This window comes from Tiliqua scincoides, chromosome 3 (genome assembly GCF_035046505.1).
Source record: "Tiliqua scincoides isolate rTilSci1 chromosome 3, rTilSci1.hap2, whole genome shotgun sequence".
Classification (NCBI taxonomy): Eukaryota; Metazoa; Chordata; class Lepidosauria; order Squamata; family Scincidae; genus Tiliqua; species Tiliqua scincoides.
The window spans coordinates 80,314,263-80,328,579 of NC_089823.1; the positions used below are offsets into that span (position 1 = coordinate 80,314,263).

The 14,317-nt window shown below is 40.5% G+C and overlaps 1 protein-coding gene across 5 annotated transcripts in view; it reads right to left on the minus strand.

Moving 5' to 3' along the window:
* OFD1 (OFD1 centriole and centriolar satellite protein) overlaps positions 1 to 14,317 on the minus strand; it is a 32,263-nt gene that overhangs the window by 635 nt on the left and 17,311 nt on the right. For all 5 annotated transcript variants that reach the window (XM_066621965.1, XM_066621967.1, XM_066621969.1 and 2 more), the window contains 12 exons: positions 14,175 to 14,248; positions 13,986 to 14,077; positions 13,544 to 13,733; positions 11,900 to 12,030; positions 11,328 to 11,439; positions 9,792 to 10,388; positions 8,400 to 8,547; positions 7,824 to 7,924; positions 5,954 to 6,073; positions 1,595 to 1,767; positions 1,235 to 1,405; positions 271 to 338 (listed from right to left, as the gene is read on the minus strand). In XM_066621965.1, coding sequence (XP_066478062.1) covers positions 271 to 338; positions 1,235 to 1,405; positions 1,595 to 1,767; positions 5,954 to 6,073; positions 7,824 to 7,924; positions 8,400 to 8,547; positions 9,792 to 10,388; positions 11,328 to 11,439; positions 11,900 to 12,030; positions 13,544 to 13,733; positions 13,986 to 14,077; positions 14,175 to 14,248 — 1,977 coding nt within the window. The remainder of the gene's footprint in view (positions 1 to 270; positions 339 to 1,234; positions 1,406 to 1,594; positions 1,768 to 5,953; positions 6,074 to 7,823; positions 7,925 to 8,399; positions 8,548 to 9,791; positions 10,389 to 11,327; positions 11,440 to 11,899; positions 12,031 to 13,543; positions 13,734 to 13,985; positions 14,078 to 14,174; positions 14,249 to 14,317) is intronic.

Below are 14,317 nucleotides of genomic sequence, written 5' to 3' on the forward strand. Positions count from 1 at the left end.
GCAATAGTGGTTTTGACAATGAATCTTTAACTTTCATAGTGGGAAGCCCACCTCCCTTCCTTACCCTCAAGAGCTACCAAACATTATTATTAAAAGTGATATTCAAAGATAACCAGCCATACTACACTCTATATTAATGTGTTTGACTCTGGGATGCTTAGTTTTTCTGAACAAAAAAAGCAGCGGGGGAAGAGGGAGGGGAGAAGCAGCACTGGATCACAGCAGCTTAAACATGAAGCAGAAATACCACACACTAGGAAAAATACATACCTGTTCTCCCTTTCACTACCCAAGTTTCTCTCAGAAGATATTTCTTCCACCTCTTCCCTCCTGGAAGTCTAACAGACAGAAGGTTCTGTTACTGGGTGCTTCAATATCTTTTTACAACTGAGATACTTTCACTGCATTGGAACTGTCAGCTAGAATAACTTTAACAAGTAGTATGAAAGCACTATTCAAAATCCTCCTATGTGCTGTACAACATAAAGGGTCTCTGCAATCGTGCATTGCAATCTAAAAGATGCGGTAGAAAAGGAGAGGATGGTAAGATGAAGACAAACATCCTTGAATACTGGATAGTGCACATTATAGAATGACTAAGTCAAATAGCCACTTCAGGAGACAGTTCTGGAAGAGGAAGAACTAAAGGCCAGTTGATCCCAGCTGAGCCATTGGAGAGCCTTGAAATGAATTTCTGCTAGATACCAATGGAAGTGACTGGGTAATTCACTGAACTGTGTACTAATTGTAAACAGACTAACAATGCATGGAAATGGCTCCTAAGTGAAACAGAAACACTGTTTCTATCTTGAGTTTTCCCAACAAAAGCAAAAACTAAACCAGTAACGTTTTTAACAAAATATATCTTGTTACATTCATTGATAGATGGTTGATGCAAGATTTTTGCATGTTTCCTTGTCAGTATGAAACAGCAGTTGGCTGACAAGAACCTCAGGACTCTCCCCTTAACCATGGACAGTGTGCAGTTACAGAAGCAAGAGAGTACCTGCCCGCCCCGCCCCCATGCATTCCATAATTCCACCTTCACATTTTCCCAGGGCAGCCTTCGGCTAAAGAGGCACATTAATTCATTTAATGTATTTTTATCCCACGTTTATCTCACACCAAAGGTCACACAAACATTTGAACAGGGCTTCAGAGTGCACTAATTCAAATCACACTTCATTGTCCATTACACAATGTCTAGCCATCTACATTATTAGATTATATTCACCTCATATGCAAGCTCCTGCTTTCGGTTCTGCTGTATCATTTTCATGTATTTTTCCAGTGGATTAGGACTATCACCACCATCATGGTCTTCAGACTTCAGCATACTAACTTCCAAATGTATCATCTCTTCATTTGGTTTTTCTTCTTCAGTCTCCAATGACTCTTGGACACACTTAAGAAAACATAAGAATAGTGTTTTATAGTGCTATCCATCTACATTTGGCCCATCAGTACTGGAATCCTTCCTCTCACACTCAGCATTTTATGTTTTCACAAGATTCTTATATCATAATAAAAAAAAATAAAAACTCCTTAGATTTTATTATATAAAATTTATATGAATAGGAGACTTAAGTACTACCATTTCTTTCATTTTTTCCAGTGTTCCTTGCTCTATTTCCAAAGATTCTGGGCTCTCACTCTGCCTCCTTTCTTCCCTGTCTCTACTTTCTTTTTCCCAGTTTTGCTCTTCTTTTTCTTGCTGTTCTTCAGGTTGCCTTTGATTCCCCAAGATGGTTGCTTTCTCTGCTCCACCTGATACATACATACAGGGCAATAATCAACAAATGGTCGGTCACTGAAGCCACATGCAAAAACTGTACATGACGATTTTAAGGTGCTGAATCAAATATAGCTAAGAAATATCTTGCCTTCACGTATCATATTAAACCTAAATTACATAGATATAACATACTATTACCACATATACAACTAGAACAAGCAGTCTTGCAAATAAACAGAAAAGATCTTGCTCATACTTCTAATGAAACCATAATCAAGACACAGGTGGAGTGTTCCTTGTCCTACCCAAGGCAGCTCTCTCTGACTGTTTACAGTGAACATAAGCAACAAGTTCTCATGTTCTTTATGGCTGTCCAGTAAAGTCTATTATTAAGACTGAATATTTAATGTGCTTGTAGGACCGGGTGTCCTGATAATCCTGAATGTCTTTAAAAATTAAGATATGCACATGCTTCTAGTTCTCATGGCTTTGATTAATAGGATACATTCTGCTGATGTCTTGGAAACTCACACATTTGGTTGCAGTATTTTCAACTATCAGGCAGAAGTGTGGGGTATGAGCAAAGAAAGCATTACTGCAGTGTTCTCTGTCATTAGCTTTATTCTTTCCAACATCCTCCCACACAATGTATATATTTCACATAGTCATGTATTTCTTCCCTTCTTAACCTCTGGAATTTGAATCCTTACCCACAAAATATTAGAAAACATGCACGTAGAATAGCTTGTGTGCAGAGAGGAATCTGGAAGAGGGATGTGGGAAAGAATAAAAGGAAATGGCAAAAGAAGGGAAGAGACTCAGTTCTGCCCCCTCCATTCCAAATTCTCATAGGACCAAATTCATTTCATAGTAAATGAAATTACTAGGTTTTACACTTGGGCACTAAAGGTGAGAACACTGGAACTAGTTATCTTTCTCTCTTTGTTGCCATCAGCAAAACTGGATCTTCCTTGCTTGCGTTTTTCTTACAGAGATGCTTAATGGTATTTTTAAAATGGTTGGAGTAATTCTAAACCATAAATACCACTACAAAGCATATGTGCAAATGTACTTACAAGAGAGCATTCATATACTACTCCTGATTTTTGCAATACTGTTTTTCTACACTCACACAATGTACCTGATCAAGGGGGACAAATACCACTAACCACCAGCCAGGCCCAATCTTTCACCATTTACTGGATTCATGTCATGCTATCAGGGCTCAATTTCATGAGTAGTGCACATATTCCACTTCATCTACCAGGTGTTCACCAATCAGCAGAAATCAAGACAAACATTTTCAGTATTGCCAGTGAACCCAATCATGAAATGTGCCATTAAGTTTCACTGAAGCTTTGAAGAAGTGTTTGAAGAAAAACATCTCCACCAAATGAAGTGAAAATGAATGAAGTGAAGTGGCTTAGATCAGCTAGTCACGGAGCCCACCAGAGGACAGGTGACTCTGGATTTAATTTTGTGCGGTACGCAGGACCTGGTTAGAGATGTAAACGTTACTGAGCCATTGGGGAACAGTGATCATGTTGTGATCCGTTTTGACGTGCACGTTGGGGGAGGAATACCAGGCAAATCTCTAACAAAAACCCTTGACTTCCGACGGGCGGACTTCCCTCAAATGAGGAGGCTGGTTAGAAGGAGGCTGAAAGGGAGGGTAAAAAGAGTCCAGTCTCTCCAGAGTGCATGGAGGCTGCTTAAAACAACAGTAATAGAGGCCCAGCAGAGGTGTATACCGCAAAGAAAGAAGGGTTCCACTAAATCCAGGAGAGTGCCCGCATGGCTAACCAGCCAAGTTAGAGAGGCTGTGAAGGGCAAGGAAGCTTCCTTCCGTAAATGGAAGTCTTGCCCTAATGAAGAGAATAAAAAGGAACATAAACTGTGGCAAAAGAAATGTAAGAAGGTGATAGGGGAGGCCAAGCGAGAGTATGAGGAACGCATGGCCAGCAACATTAAGGGGAATAATAAAAGCTTCTTCAAATATGTTAGAAGCAGGAAACCCGCCAGAGAAGCGGTTGGCCCTCTGGATGGTGAGGGAGGGAAAGGGGAGATAAAAGGAGACTTAGAGATGGCAGAGAAATTCAATGAGTTCTTTGCATCTGTCTTCACGGCAGAAGACCTCGGGCAGATACCGCTGCCCGAACGGCCCCTTCTAACCGAGGAGTTAAGTCAGATAGAGGTTAAAAGAGAAGATGTTTCAGACCTCATTGATAAATTAAAGATCAATAAGTCACCGGGCCCTGATGGCATCCACCCAAGGGTTATTAAGGAATTGAAGAATGAAGTTGCAGATCTCTTGACTAAGGTATGCAACTTGTCCCTCAAAACGGCCACGGTGCCAGAAGATTGGAGGATAGCAAATGTCACGCCTATTTTTAAAAAGGGAAAGAGGGGGGACCCGGGAAACTATAGGCCGGTCAGCCTAACATCTATACCGGGTAAGATGGTGGAATGCCTCATCAAAGATAGGATCTCAAAACACATAGACGAACAGGCCTTGCTGAGGGAGAGTCAGCATGGCTTCTGTAAGGGTAAGTCTTGCCTCACAAACCTTATAGAATTCTTTGAAAAGGTCAACAGGCATGTGGATGCGGGAGAACCCGTGGACATTATATATCTGGACTTTCAGAAGGCGTTTGACACGGTCCCTCACCAAAGGTTACTGAAAAAACTCCACAGTCAGGGAATTAGAGGACAGGTCCTCTCCTGGATTGAGAACTGGTTGGAGGCCAGGAAGCAGAGAGTGGGTGTCAATGGGCAATTTTCACAATGGAGAGAGGTGAAAAGCGGTGTGCCCCAAGGATCTGTCCTGGGACCGGTGCTTTTCAACCTCTTCATAAATGACCTGGAGACAGGGTTGAGCAGTGAAGTGGCTAAGTTTGCAGATGACACCAAACTTTTCCGAGTGGTAAAGACCAGAAGTGATTGTGAGGAGCTCCAGAAGGATCTCTCCAGACTGGCAGAATGGGCAGCAAAATGGCAGATGCGCTTCAATGTCAGTAAGTGTAAAGTCATGCACATTGGGGCAAAAAATCAAAACTTCACATATAGGCTGATGGGTTCTGAGCTGTCTGTGACAGATCAGGAGAGCGATCTTGGGGTGGTGGTGGACAGGTCGATGAAAGTGTCGACCCAATGTGCGGCAGCAGTGAAGAAGGCCAATTCTATGCTTGGGATCATTAGGAAGGGTATTGAGAACAAAACGGTTAGTATTATAATGCCGTTGTACAAATCTATGGTAAGGCCACACCTGGAGTATTGTGTCCAGTTCTGGTCGCCGCATCTCAAAAAAGACATAGTGGAAATGGAAAAGGTGCAAAAGAGAGCGACTAAGATGATTACGGGGCTGGGGCACCTTCCTTATGAGGAAAGGCTACGGCGTTTGGGCCTCTTCAGCCTAGAAAAGAGACGCTTGAGGGGGGACATGATTGAGACATACAAAATTATGCAGGGGATGGACAGAGTGGATAGGGAGATGCTCTTTACACTCTCACATAATACCAGAACCAGGGGACATCCACTAAAATTGAGTGTTGGGCGGGTTAGGACAGACAAAAGAAAATATTTCTTTACTCAGCGCGTGGTCGGTCTGTGGAACTCCTTGCCACAGGATGTGGTGCTGGCGTCTAGCCTAGACGCCTTTAAAAGGGGATTGGACGAGTTTCTGGAGGAAAAATCCATTATGGGGTACAAGCCATGATGTGTATGCGCAACCTCCTGATTTTAGGAATGGGTTAAGTCAGAATGCCAGATGTAGGGGAGAGCACCAGGATGAGGTCTCTTGTTATCTGGTGTGCTCCCTGGGGCATTTGGTGGGCCGCTGTGAGATACAGGAAGCTGGACTAGATGGGCCTATGGCCTGATCCAGTGGGGCTGTTCTTATGTTCTTATGTTTATGTTCTTAAAACGTTGGTCACAACTGTAAATAATCTTTTAAACTAGATTTTAGTGCTTCAAATTCAACTTCTATAGAGGTGGGTCAATCTGACCAATTGCCAAAATCATCACTCAAGAAAAGATACCGCTAGCAACACAACAAACCTAAAAAATTTTCCCCATTTTCCTTTTGCAAACAGTGACTGGTTAAAAGAACAGCATTTAATCAGTTTCAGACAGGAAGCTACAAAAGCGTCAACTTTTATACAGTTTGAGAAATTTGCCATCTAAAAAGGGTATTCACACTTGTCTGAGCTGAAAACTCACTTGTGTCCTGCTGTGAAGTGACTGTCGCTGGCACAGTGGTTGGGACATGGCTCCCACTAACAATGTCCCCAGAGAAATGTGACACATCGCTTGTGAGCTGTTCTGGAATGTCCTCTTGATCTAGAGGAGAAGTATGAACAATGTCCTCATTATTCTGCAATTATCAAAGCAGGGCAAAGAAATGGACACACAGTGTGGGAATGACTGGAGTTCAGAATGCCCAAGTTGTAAGCTATTAATTAAGTGCTTTTTTTGGCCAACTCAGCCATTACCCTGAGAATGAAGACATTGCAAATAGGCTGTATTGCTGCTTTAATCAGAATCATGGGACTGTCTAGCTACAAAACCAGGTTTTACAAGGCATTTGTTAATGAATGAGTTGATATAGCTTCCATTCAGTTTAGACTTTCAAGGTTTAAATCCAAAACCAAGCCACAAAGATTCATGTAGAGTACGACTTGTATATGATTCAATTTCACAGAATTTTTAAATTTCCTACAATTTGTTTTTTTCTTAAACTCAGATTTAAGAGTGTTTGGCAGGGCCAGCAAACCATTCTGGCTTTCCCACTGTGACCAACCCCACATGTTCCTCCTACACAAACCTTTCACATTCTACAGGATAGCAGCAGTAGGCTGTCATCCAGGCTAATTTAGAAGCTTAAACTCTAGGCCAGGGGTGTCCAAACATTTTGGCAGGAGGGCCACATCATCTCTCTAACACTGTGTTGGGGGCCAGGGAAAAAAAAAGAATTAATTTACATTTAAAATTTGAATAAATTTACATAAATGGATTTATTAAAGATGATATGAATGAATGAAGATCTTGCAGTAGCTCAAGGCCTATAAAAGGCCTTACACAAAGCCAGGCCAGCCTTTCCTTCACTGCCACTGCTGCATCAGACGTGAAACAGCAAGTAGTGGAGAGAGCCCTCATCCCACAGCTCGGGTGAGAGGTAGAACAGTTGTCCTCATGCTGAGAGCAGTTGCGTTGGGCCAGAATGGGCTCCAACAAGTCTCCAGAGGGCCAGAGGCTCATTGGAGACTGGGGGCTCCCCGAGGGCCTGATTGGGAGCCCCCGAGGGCCGCAAGTGGCCCCCGGGCTTGGGTTTGGGCACTCCTGCTCTAGGCCAACAGTCTGAAGTACCTGGTCTGTACACTTCTGCACAGCAGTCTCGTCTATTTTGTACTCTGCCCCTCCCATTTTCTTCTTGCTTATAACCAAGAGAAAGAACGTACATCCATCCTTTTCTCATTTCACACAAAAAAACTTAAAATAATCAACAATAGGATTGGGGGGGCAACAGATGACTTACTTTTCCAAACAATACATTTCTGAGCATTTCTAAGGTCCTCAGAGGCTGTGTGCAGCCCCTACAGGCCTCAGAAAAGCCTCCAAACAGCAACCAAAAAAAGTCTTGATGTCCAGAGATCCTATGGACTGGATTCACGGATTAGCTTATCCACAGGTTTTGGTATCCATAGGCGGACCAGGAATGGATCCCCTACAGACACAGAGGTTCTCCTGTACATCCATATGCAAGCATCCATTCCCAAGCTCAAAGTATACTAGATGCTGCCACCACACTCCAAAGACGTAGACCAGAAGCTTTATATCTCTTAGATTCTTGTTAGCCCAGTTCCACTCCTAGGATGGGATGCATTACTACACAGGATGCTCCATCTCATGTGTGTTTCTGTAGTCACAAATACTAGGAGAGGGGCATGTTATAGAGCTGGAGTGGATCTGCAGGTCTGATATTTAACTTGCGCTAAAGTGAGTTCAGATGTTATAAAAAGCCAGGGAACTATGCATTTCCCGGTTCTAATAAAATTGGTGCTCAGTTCACTGTTACTTCTGAAAAACGTACATTCACTGGCAGGGTCAAGATTCTCAAGGTCTTCATAATGGAGTTTCTCAGGTTTTGCAGAATCACTAAAGTTCTGGTTTTCAGCTTGCTGTTGTTGAAAACTAAAAGAAAGGAAGAAACACAACATCTAGTACCTGTATAAGAAAACTTCTAGGGTCCAAAGATCTGGGTGCACCAGATCTGCAGAGTGCACTGAACCAAATGGAAACAGCAACAAGAAAGCTCTTTGTCCTGATTTATTAGCGGTCCAATTTATGATCAAGCATATTGAAACTAATTCTGTGGCTTATCTTGGTTCTCTTATAACATTTCTTGCTTCATTTAAATCTAGAAAATATCAAAACATTGCCTGCATGTACAATTCCTAGTCTATGGTTGTTGTTCTTGCCTGGTCTATTGTACCTTAGACCACATTGTGCTAGGGATGATCACAAAATTCTACCCATCTGAATTTCTTCCCAGATGGGGAGGTACTGATTAATTGCAAACCATTCTTAAAAGAGTCTAAAATATCTATATAACAAGCATGGAGCATTATGAAGCTGAAATCCTTCCACCACCATACAAAAAATGTACCTCATCTTTTGTTCATTGGGTACTGGAGAAGAAGAACCTGAAATATTGTAAACAGATTCAGGAACTGAACAGTTGATTGTCCTTAGAATGGGAGAGAGAGGTTGGACAGCACTCTGCTGGGAAGCAGATAGGTACACCCCGGGTGCATCTGCAAAATAGAAAGCAACCACTTACGCTGGTGTAGTAGTGTAACAAAATAATACTTGCCATACTTCATGACTGATATTCATGAGTTTTGGTATGCAGTGGATCTTGTAGGCCTTTCCATTTTTTTCCTAAGCAAAGTAACAATGTAATTTGCAAATATTAATGGATAATTTGAACAGTTGAATGAGTCTACATTTCTTTAAGAATGTTCTCAGAATTTGTGAAGGAAAAGTTTCAGACTAGGTAGGCTGCTTTACCTCCTGATGAAATTAGGGGCATCTTTTCCTTGTTTCTATGAAAATAATGAAGAGACCTTCAGCATGCACTCTAGTTGTGACCCAAAAAACAGTATAATGACCTGAAGCTTAGCATCCCTCTGTAGATAAAGCAGGGAGACTGCTTGGGTTACAAGAAGGGACTGCTATCATTGCAAAGATCACCACAGCCAAGGGAAGCAGAACAGCTTCACATTCTGAATAAGACGCATGACACCACCAGACCACATACAGAGAGTGTACATCCAGGGATCATACGCATAGAACTTAATGATCACAAATCTACATCTCCACCACACATCTTCTGAAACCCATGGAAAGCTGCTGCTGAGATTCAGGTCTGGCTGCTGAATGGGATGCGCTGGGGGAGGGGGGAGGAGATACTAAAAAGCAATGAAGGGTTCTGTGCTGTATCCTATGCTGATGTCAAGGTGTTTGGTTTTGCAGGCTCAGGAGCTTCAAAAAGGTAGATGGGGATGGAGAAGAAGATTTCCAATCACGTAGTTGAACAACCTCTGAATGCTACTTGGGGAGGCTGTTGATAATCCATGCCTCTTTGAATACATACGATTGGCACTCTCCTGTACTAGTTTTCAAATTAGAAGAAGTTTATTCATTGTGGTGTAAGGTACAAGAGGTTTTCCTAACACTACTATTACATTGATCATGTGTCTGTAAGTACCAGGGGAAAGAACGCTTAAAATCTGAGTGGGTCCTATCAGTATACAATGGATCAGTAAGCATAATAATTAGCAAAATAATGTTCACAGACAAGTAGTTTGGCTCTGGAAGGAGATGCACGAGGTTTCAACAGTGCATAAGACAGAAGTGGTCTGAGGAAGGGAATGCTAGTTTATCATAGCACCAAACTATCATTAGTAACTACAACTACTCACATGACAAAATGATACACAAAAACTCTTGTTTGTCAGGTCTCACATTTTCTACACATGACTATCAAACTGCTTACCTTCTACAAAGAGCTGCTTACTAATATCTCTTTTTGCTTTGGAAACAGGAGTAGAAGACAGACGCCTGGAAGCAGTTTTTTTCTGTGCAGGGGTTAAGTGATCATCCAAGTGAATTCCCTTTCTTGGTGTTGAATTATAAGTTTTGCTTCTGGGACTGCTAAGGGAGAGTTGCTGGGAGTGTAGGTCATCCTGTGCAAACCAAAGTCTTTGGCGAGGTGGTGCAGTATAGTTACTTGCTAAAGGTGAAGAGGGCAGAGTCTTTGCTGGCATAGCTGTGCTCTGAATGACTCTGTGTTGATAGTTCCTGTAGGCCTCTTCCAAACATTCAGCTTCTCTCTCTAATTCTTTTATCCTAGCCTTAGTATTTGCTACAAACTCCAAATCAGGATCTGGTGATGTGCTGGACTTCAGGGCATGGTGATGATAATGGAGATTTGTAGCATCTCCAGTTCCAATAATATCAGTCACAGGTCGAGTTTTCAAAAAAGCACCTTCTATATCAAAATCATGAGGTAGAATTCTGTCACCAGCTAAATGAATGACAGAACGATCAACTACAGAGGGCTTAGGATTCCGATACACTTCATTCTCCAGTGCTAGATAGATAAGAATTCCACACACATAGGAAACAATTTCAGAAAAATGAGATTGGGATTTTGATTTTGCCATGTGTTACCATGCATAATTAGATTTTGCATTTGAAAAACCTTTACGTTTTAGTCACTTATTCACTATTTGGAACACTAACCCAAAATACGTTTTCATATAGGAAAGAACTCTATTTAGGAATAGAATACATAAAGAATGTATAAACAAGAACAGGAGTAAGTATTCAAATTAAACTGGAATTACTGACAGCCACAGAATCAAATATAGGGTTGAGCCAAAGGGCTACTTGTACATATGGATAATAGCCAATCATACAAAGGAGAACTCGGAGATGCTTGCCAATTTCTTTCTCCCAATTGCAGATCTCTGTGCCATATCCTACCTGCTCTGTTTCCAAAGGGTTATGGGGCAAGAGTGAGATGCAATAGAAAGGTGGCAATGGAAAAGCTACAAAGGTGGCAATAGAAAAGTAGAATTACACTTACAGTTCTAAAATTCAGCTCATTCTCTCTAGGAAACAATCCTAGAGAGAGATGGCAAGTATTTGGATACAAGATACAATATGCAAAAAGCAAGCCCTTAGATTTTATTTTGCCGTACTTGATACGTTTTGCTCTTCCTAATGAATACATTACTATAATAAAAACAGCATTTTACCAATAAGACTGTATTAGCCATCAAGTACATGTAAATTGAAGTTTCTCAATTAATTCTCCTTTAGTTTTTCACAACTAGCGGATGAAATTAACCACATATGTTTGCAATAAATGTTTTTAGAATCACCTAGAGAAGGTCACTCTTCTGGTTACAAGAACTCCAGGACACAAATTGAGCTTTCTGTCATCTGAAAAAAATTTATCTCCGACAAAGTTTCTATAAGTTACACCATAACAGATTGAGTTTCAATAAAAATAAAATATTTGAACCTGTTTGTGTTTGCTTCAGTTGTAACTTCAAGTCTTCCATTTGCACATTTAACTTCCTGATAGTATTTTCACATTCAGAGAGCTGGGATTTTAATTGTGCGACACGATCAACCTAAAAAGATTTCAAATATATTAAAGGAGCCAATGCTGTAATCTACATTATTATTAACCTTACTTTCCATGAAATCTTTGTGAAGACAATTATATATTTTGGGAAATTTAAAATAAATAGCATAGGCAGTAACAGGGTGTCTGCACTGCAACACATGCATCCAAGAGATAATAAGCAATGCCAATTTGTAAAAGCCAGTCAATGAGGAAAAAAACATGAATCCAGGTTCCCCTTCCACTGTTTGGAGGACAAAGGAGAAAAGCATTCACAATAGTTGCTCACTCTCACAAGAAGGTGACTAGCACTTGTGAAACAGTTCAAGAGATTTAGCTTTTCATAATTAAGACTGAATTTATGTTTAAATTTTATTTTGTCATTTTCAACATGGAAAAAATATTACTGTGAAAAAAATTTCTCTGACAAAAGGGGTTACAAACATCAAGAAAATAGCAGCTGTTACCTCATTTTGTAACTGCTTTTCCATGAGTTGCTGACGAGCTTCAAACTCATCGCGTTCAAGCTTTCTAGCATTTTCTACTCTTTTCAGTTCTGCCTGAAGGACCACATATTCAGGTGATGGCCGAGACATCTCTATAAATGTTAAAAATGATAAATTTGTAGGTAAAATGCCACTTATTCTAACTCAAACCTAATATGTTTTATCCAATAGATATTCAAAGTGGAACATCTCAAGTATTCTGTTTGCATTAGAATCTCCTCTACATTAGACTAAGCTGAACAAGAAGTGGTTTAGGATTCACAAGCATAATCACAAGAAAACATCTCATGTGGTCTGAGCACAATCCAGCAGCACAAACTACTAGGAGAAAGGTGTACAGGAGTGCCCCTGTATTCGCAGAGGTTCTGTTCCAGAATCCTCCTCAGATACTTGAATCCATGGATACTGTGGATGTCGCCACCCTCCAGAGGCTCTTCTGAGCCATTCAGAAGCTGCACAAGTCTGTCTGCGATCTCTGTGGTGCTTGGTGCTCAGAATGGTCATGTAGGAGCCAAAAGATCATTTCCAGTATTTTTCATAAAACCAGAAGTGATGTTTTTATGCCTTTAAAAGAGATTATGCGGGCCGGAGAAGTCCACTGAATGTGTTTTAAAGGCATAAAAATATCACTTCCGGTTTTATTAAAAAAACAACAGAAATGACTTTTGGTCTAAATGGCCATTCTGAACCCCGCTGAGACCATGGTGGATGAACGCAGCCTCTGTAGGGCTCAGAAGAGCCTCCAGAGACAAGGGGAGTACAACTCCCCTCACCTCCGGAGGGTGTGGAGATGCTGCATCTGTGGTTAAGTGAAACCACGGGTACGGAATCCCCAGATATGGGGGCTCTGTACTATGTTGTGAAGTACAATGAATTAAGTTGGCCTTAAACACAAAAATCTGTTAGAAGATCTTTACAACAATAGGTCTGGGAACCACTATTCTGTGTTGTCATCTTTGGCATAAACACAGTCACGTATATTGTGTACACCAACACACTAGTTTATACAACTCAGACATAGGGTACAACCCTAATCCAGCACTTTTTACCACCATTTTTCCAGCACTGTTATAACTGCAATGCAGCTCTGAGGTGAGGGAACAAACATTCCCTTACTTTGAGGAGGCCTCTGTGAGTGACACCCAACTGCAGGATGCAGCACATGTCCCATTAGCACCACTATGCCACTGCTGGAAAGCACTGACATAAGGGTTAGGATTGCACCCATAGTTTATTAAAAACTGCATACAAACAAAGCTGAGTGCTCATGAGATACAACAGCTGCGTTTAGTATTTCTTGAACTTTTTCAAAGCTCATTGATATCACTGGTTCTGTGCAATATGTACCAGGGACAGTCCTAATCAACACATACATCTCTATCACAACTCGATTAATTGTACTTCAGGAAATGGCTTTGGATTTCTGTATTTATGTCTAATGAAAATCCTAAAAATCCATTTGTCAGCAATAGAAGTGGAACTGAAAGCAAATATGTATATATACAAATAGAAGAGGATAGAATTGCATAAATAAAGATGTGGAAGTATTATCTGTGAAAACCCTTGCAGGTGAATTTGTAAGAATGTTAACAAAATATCACTAACTGTCTCTGAGTTGTAGGTTTTCACCATGCGCTTCCTCCAACTGTTGTTTAAGTAGCTTATTCTGCACCTGAAGCTCCATTTTCTCTTCTTTTAACAAGGGATAATCTGAGACGTCTTTCAGTTTTTCTGTCAATAAGTGATTCTGCTTGCTTAATAATGTAACTTGAGCTTTGACTGAATCTAGCTCCATCTAGACATAACGGCACATTAGAAACAAAGTTATTGGTCTGCTCTGAGATAACAGATTAAACAAAAATTGGACATACTTCTGAATTATAAAGACAGTAAAAATACATCAAACACATATACATCAAATAAACACTTTTTTAAAATGTTTCATTATATTTTTATCATACTTTATATTTTAAGCTGTAAGTTGTTCTGAGTACACTGGAAAAGTGATACAGAAATCTTTTAATTAAACAAAATTCATTTAAATTACCGCAAGTTCCTTTGCACGTGATACAGCTTGCTTAAGTTCTTCCTTTTTTGAATTAAGAGAAATGGTCTCTTCATGTAAAAGCTCTGCTTTCTCTGAATGGTCAGAAACAGGTAAAATTTTACATTAGTTATACTCTGAACAAGCACACTGAAGTAAAAGTATTTACAAGGGAAAAAAAGTGGAAGTCACCTTTATTTTTTTTCTCATCTTCAGCAATCTTCCTGGATCTGGCTATGTATTCTTCTTTCAGTTCAAGCTGATACCTAGGAACAAATCAGTATGTCAGCCAAGCTACTGATGAAAAGGTGAACAAATACATGACAACTAAATCA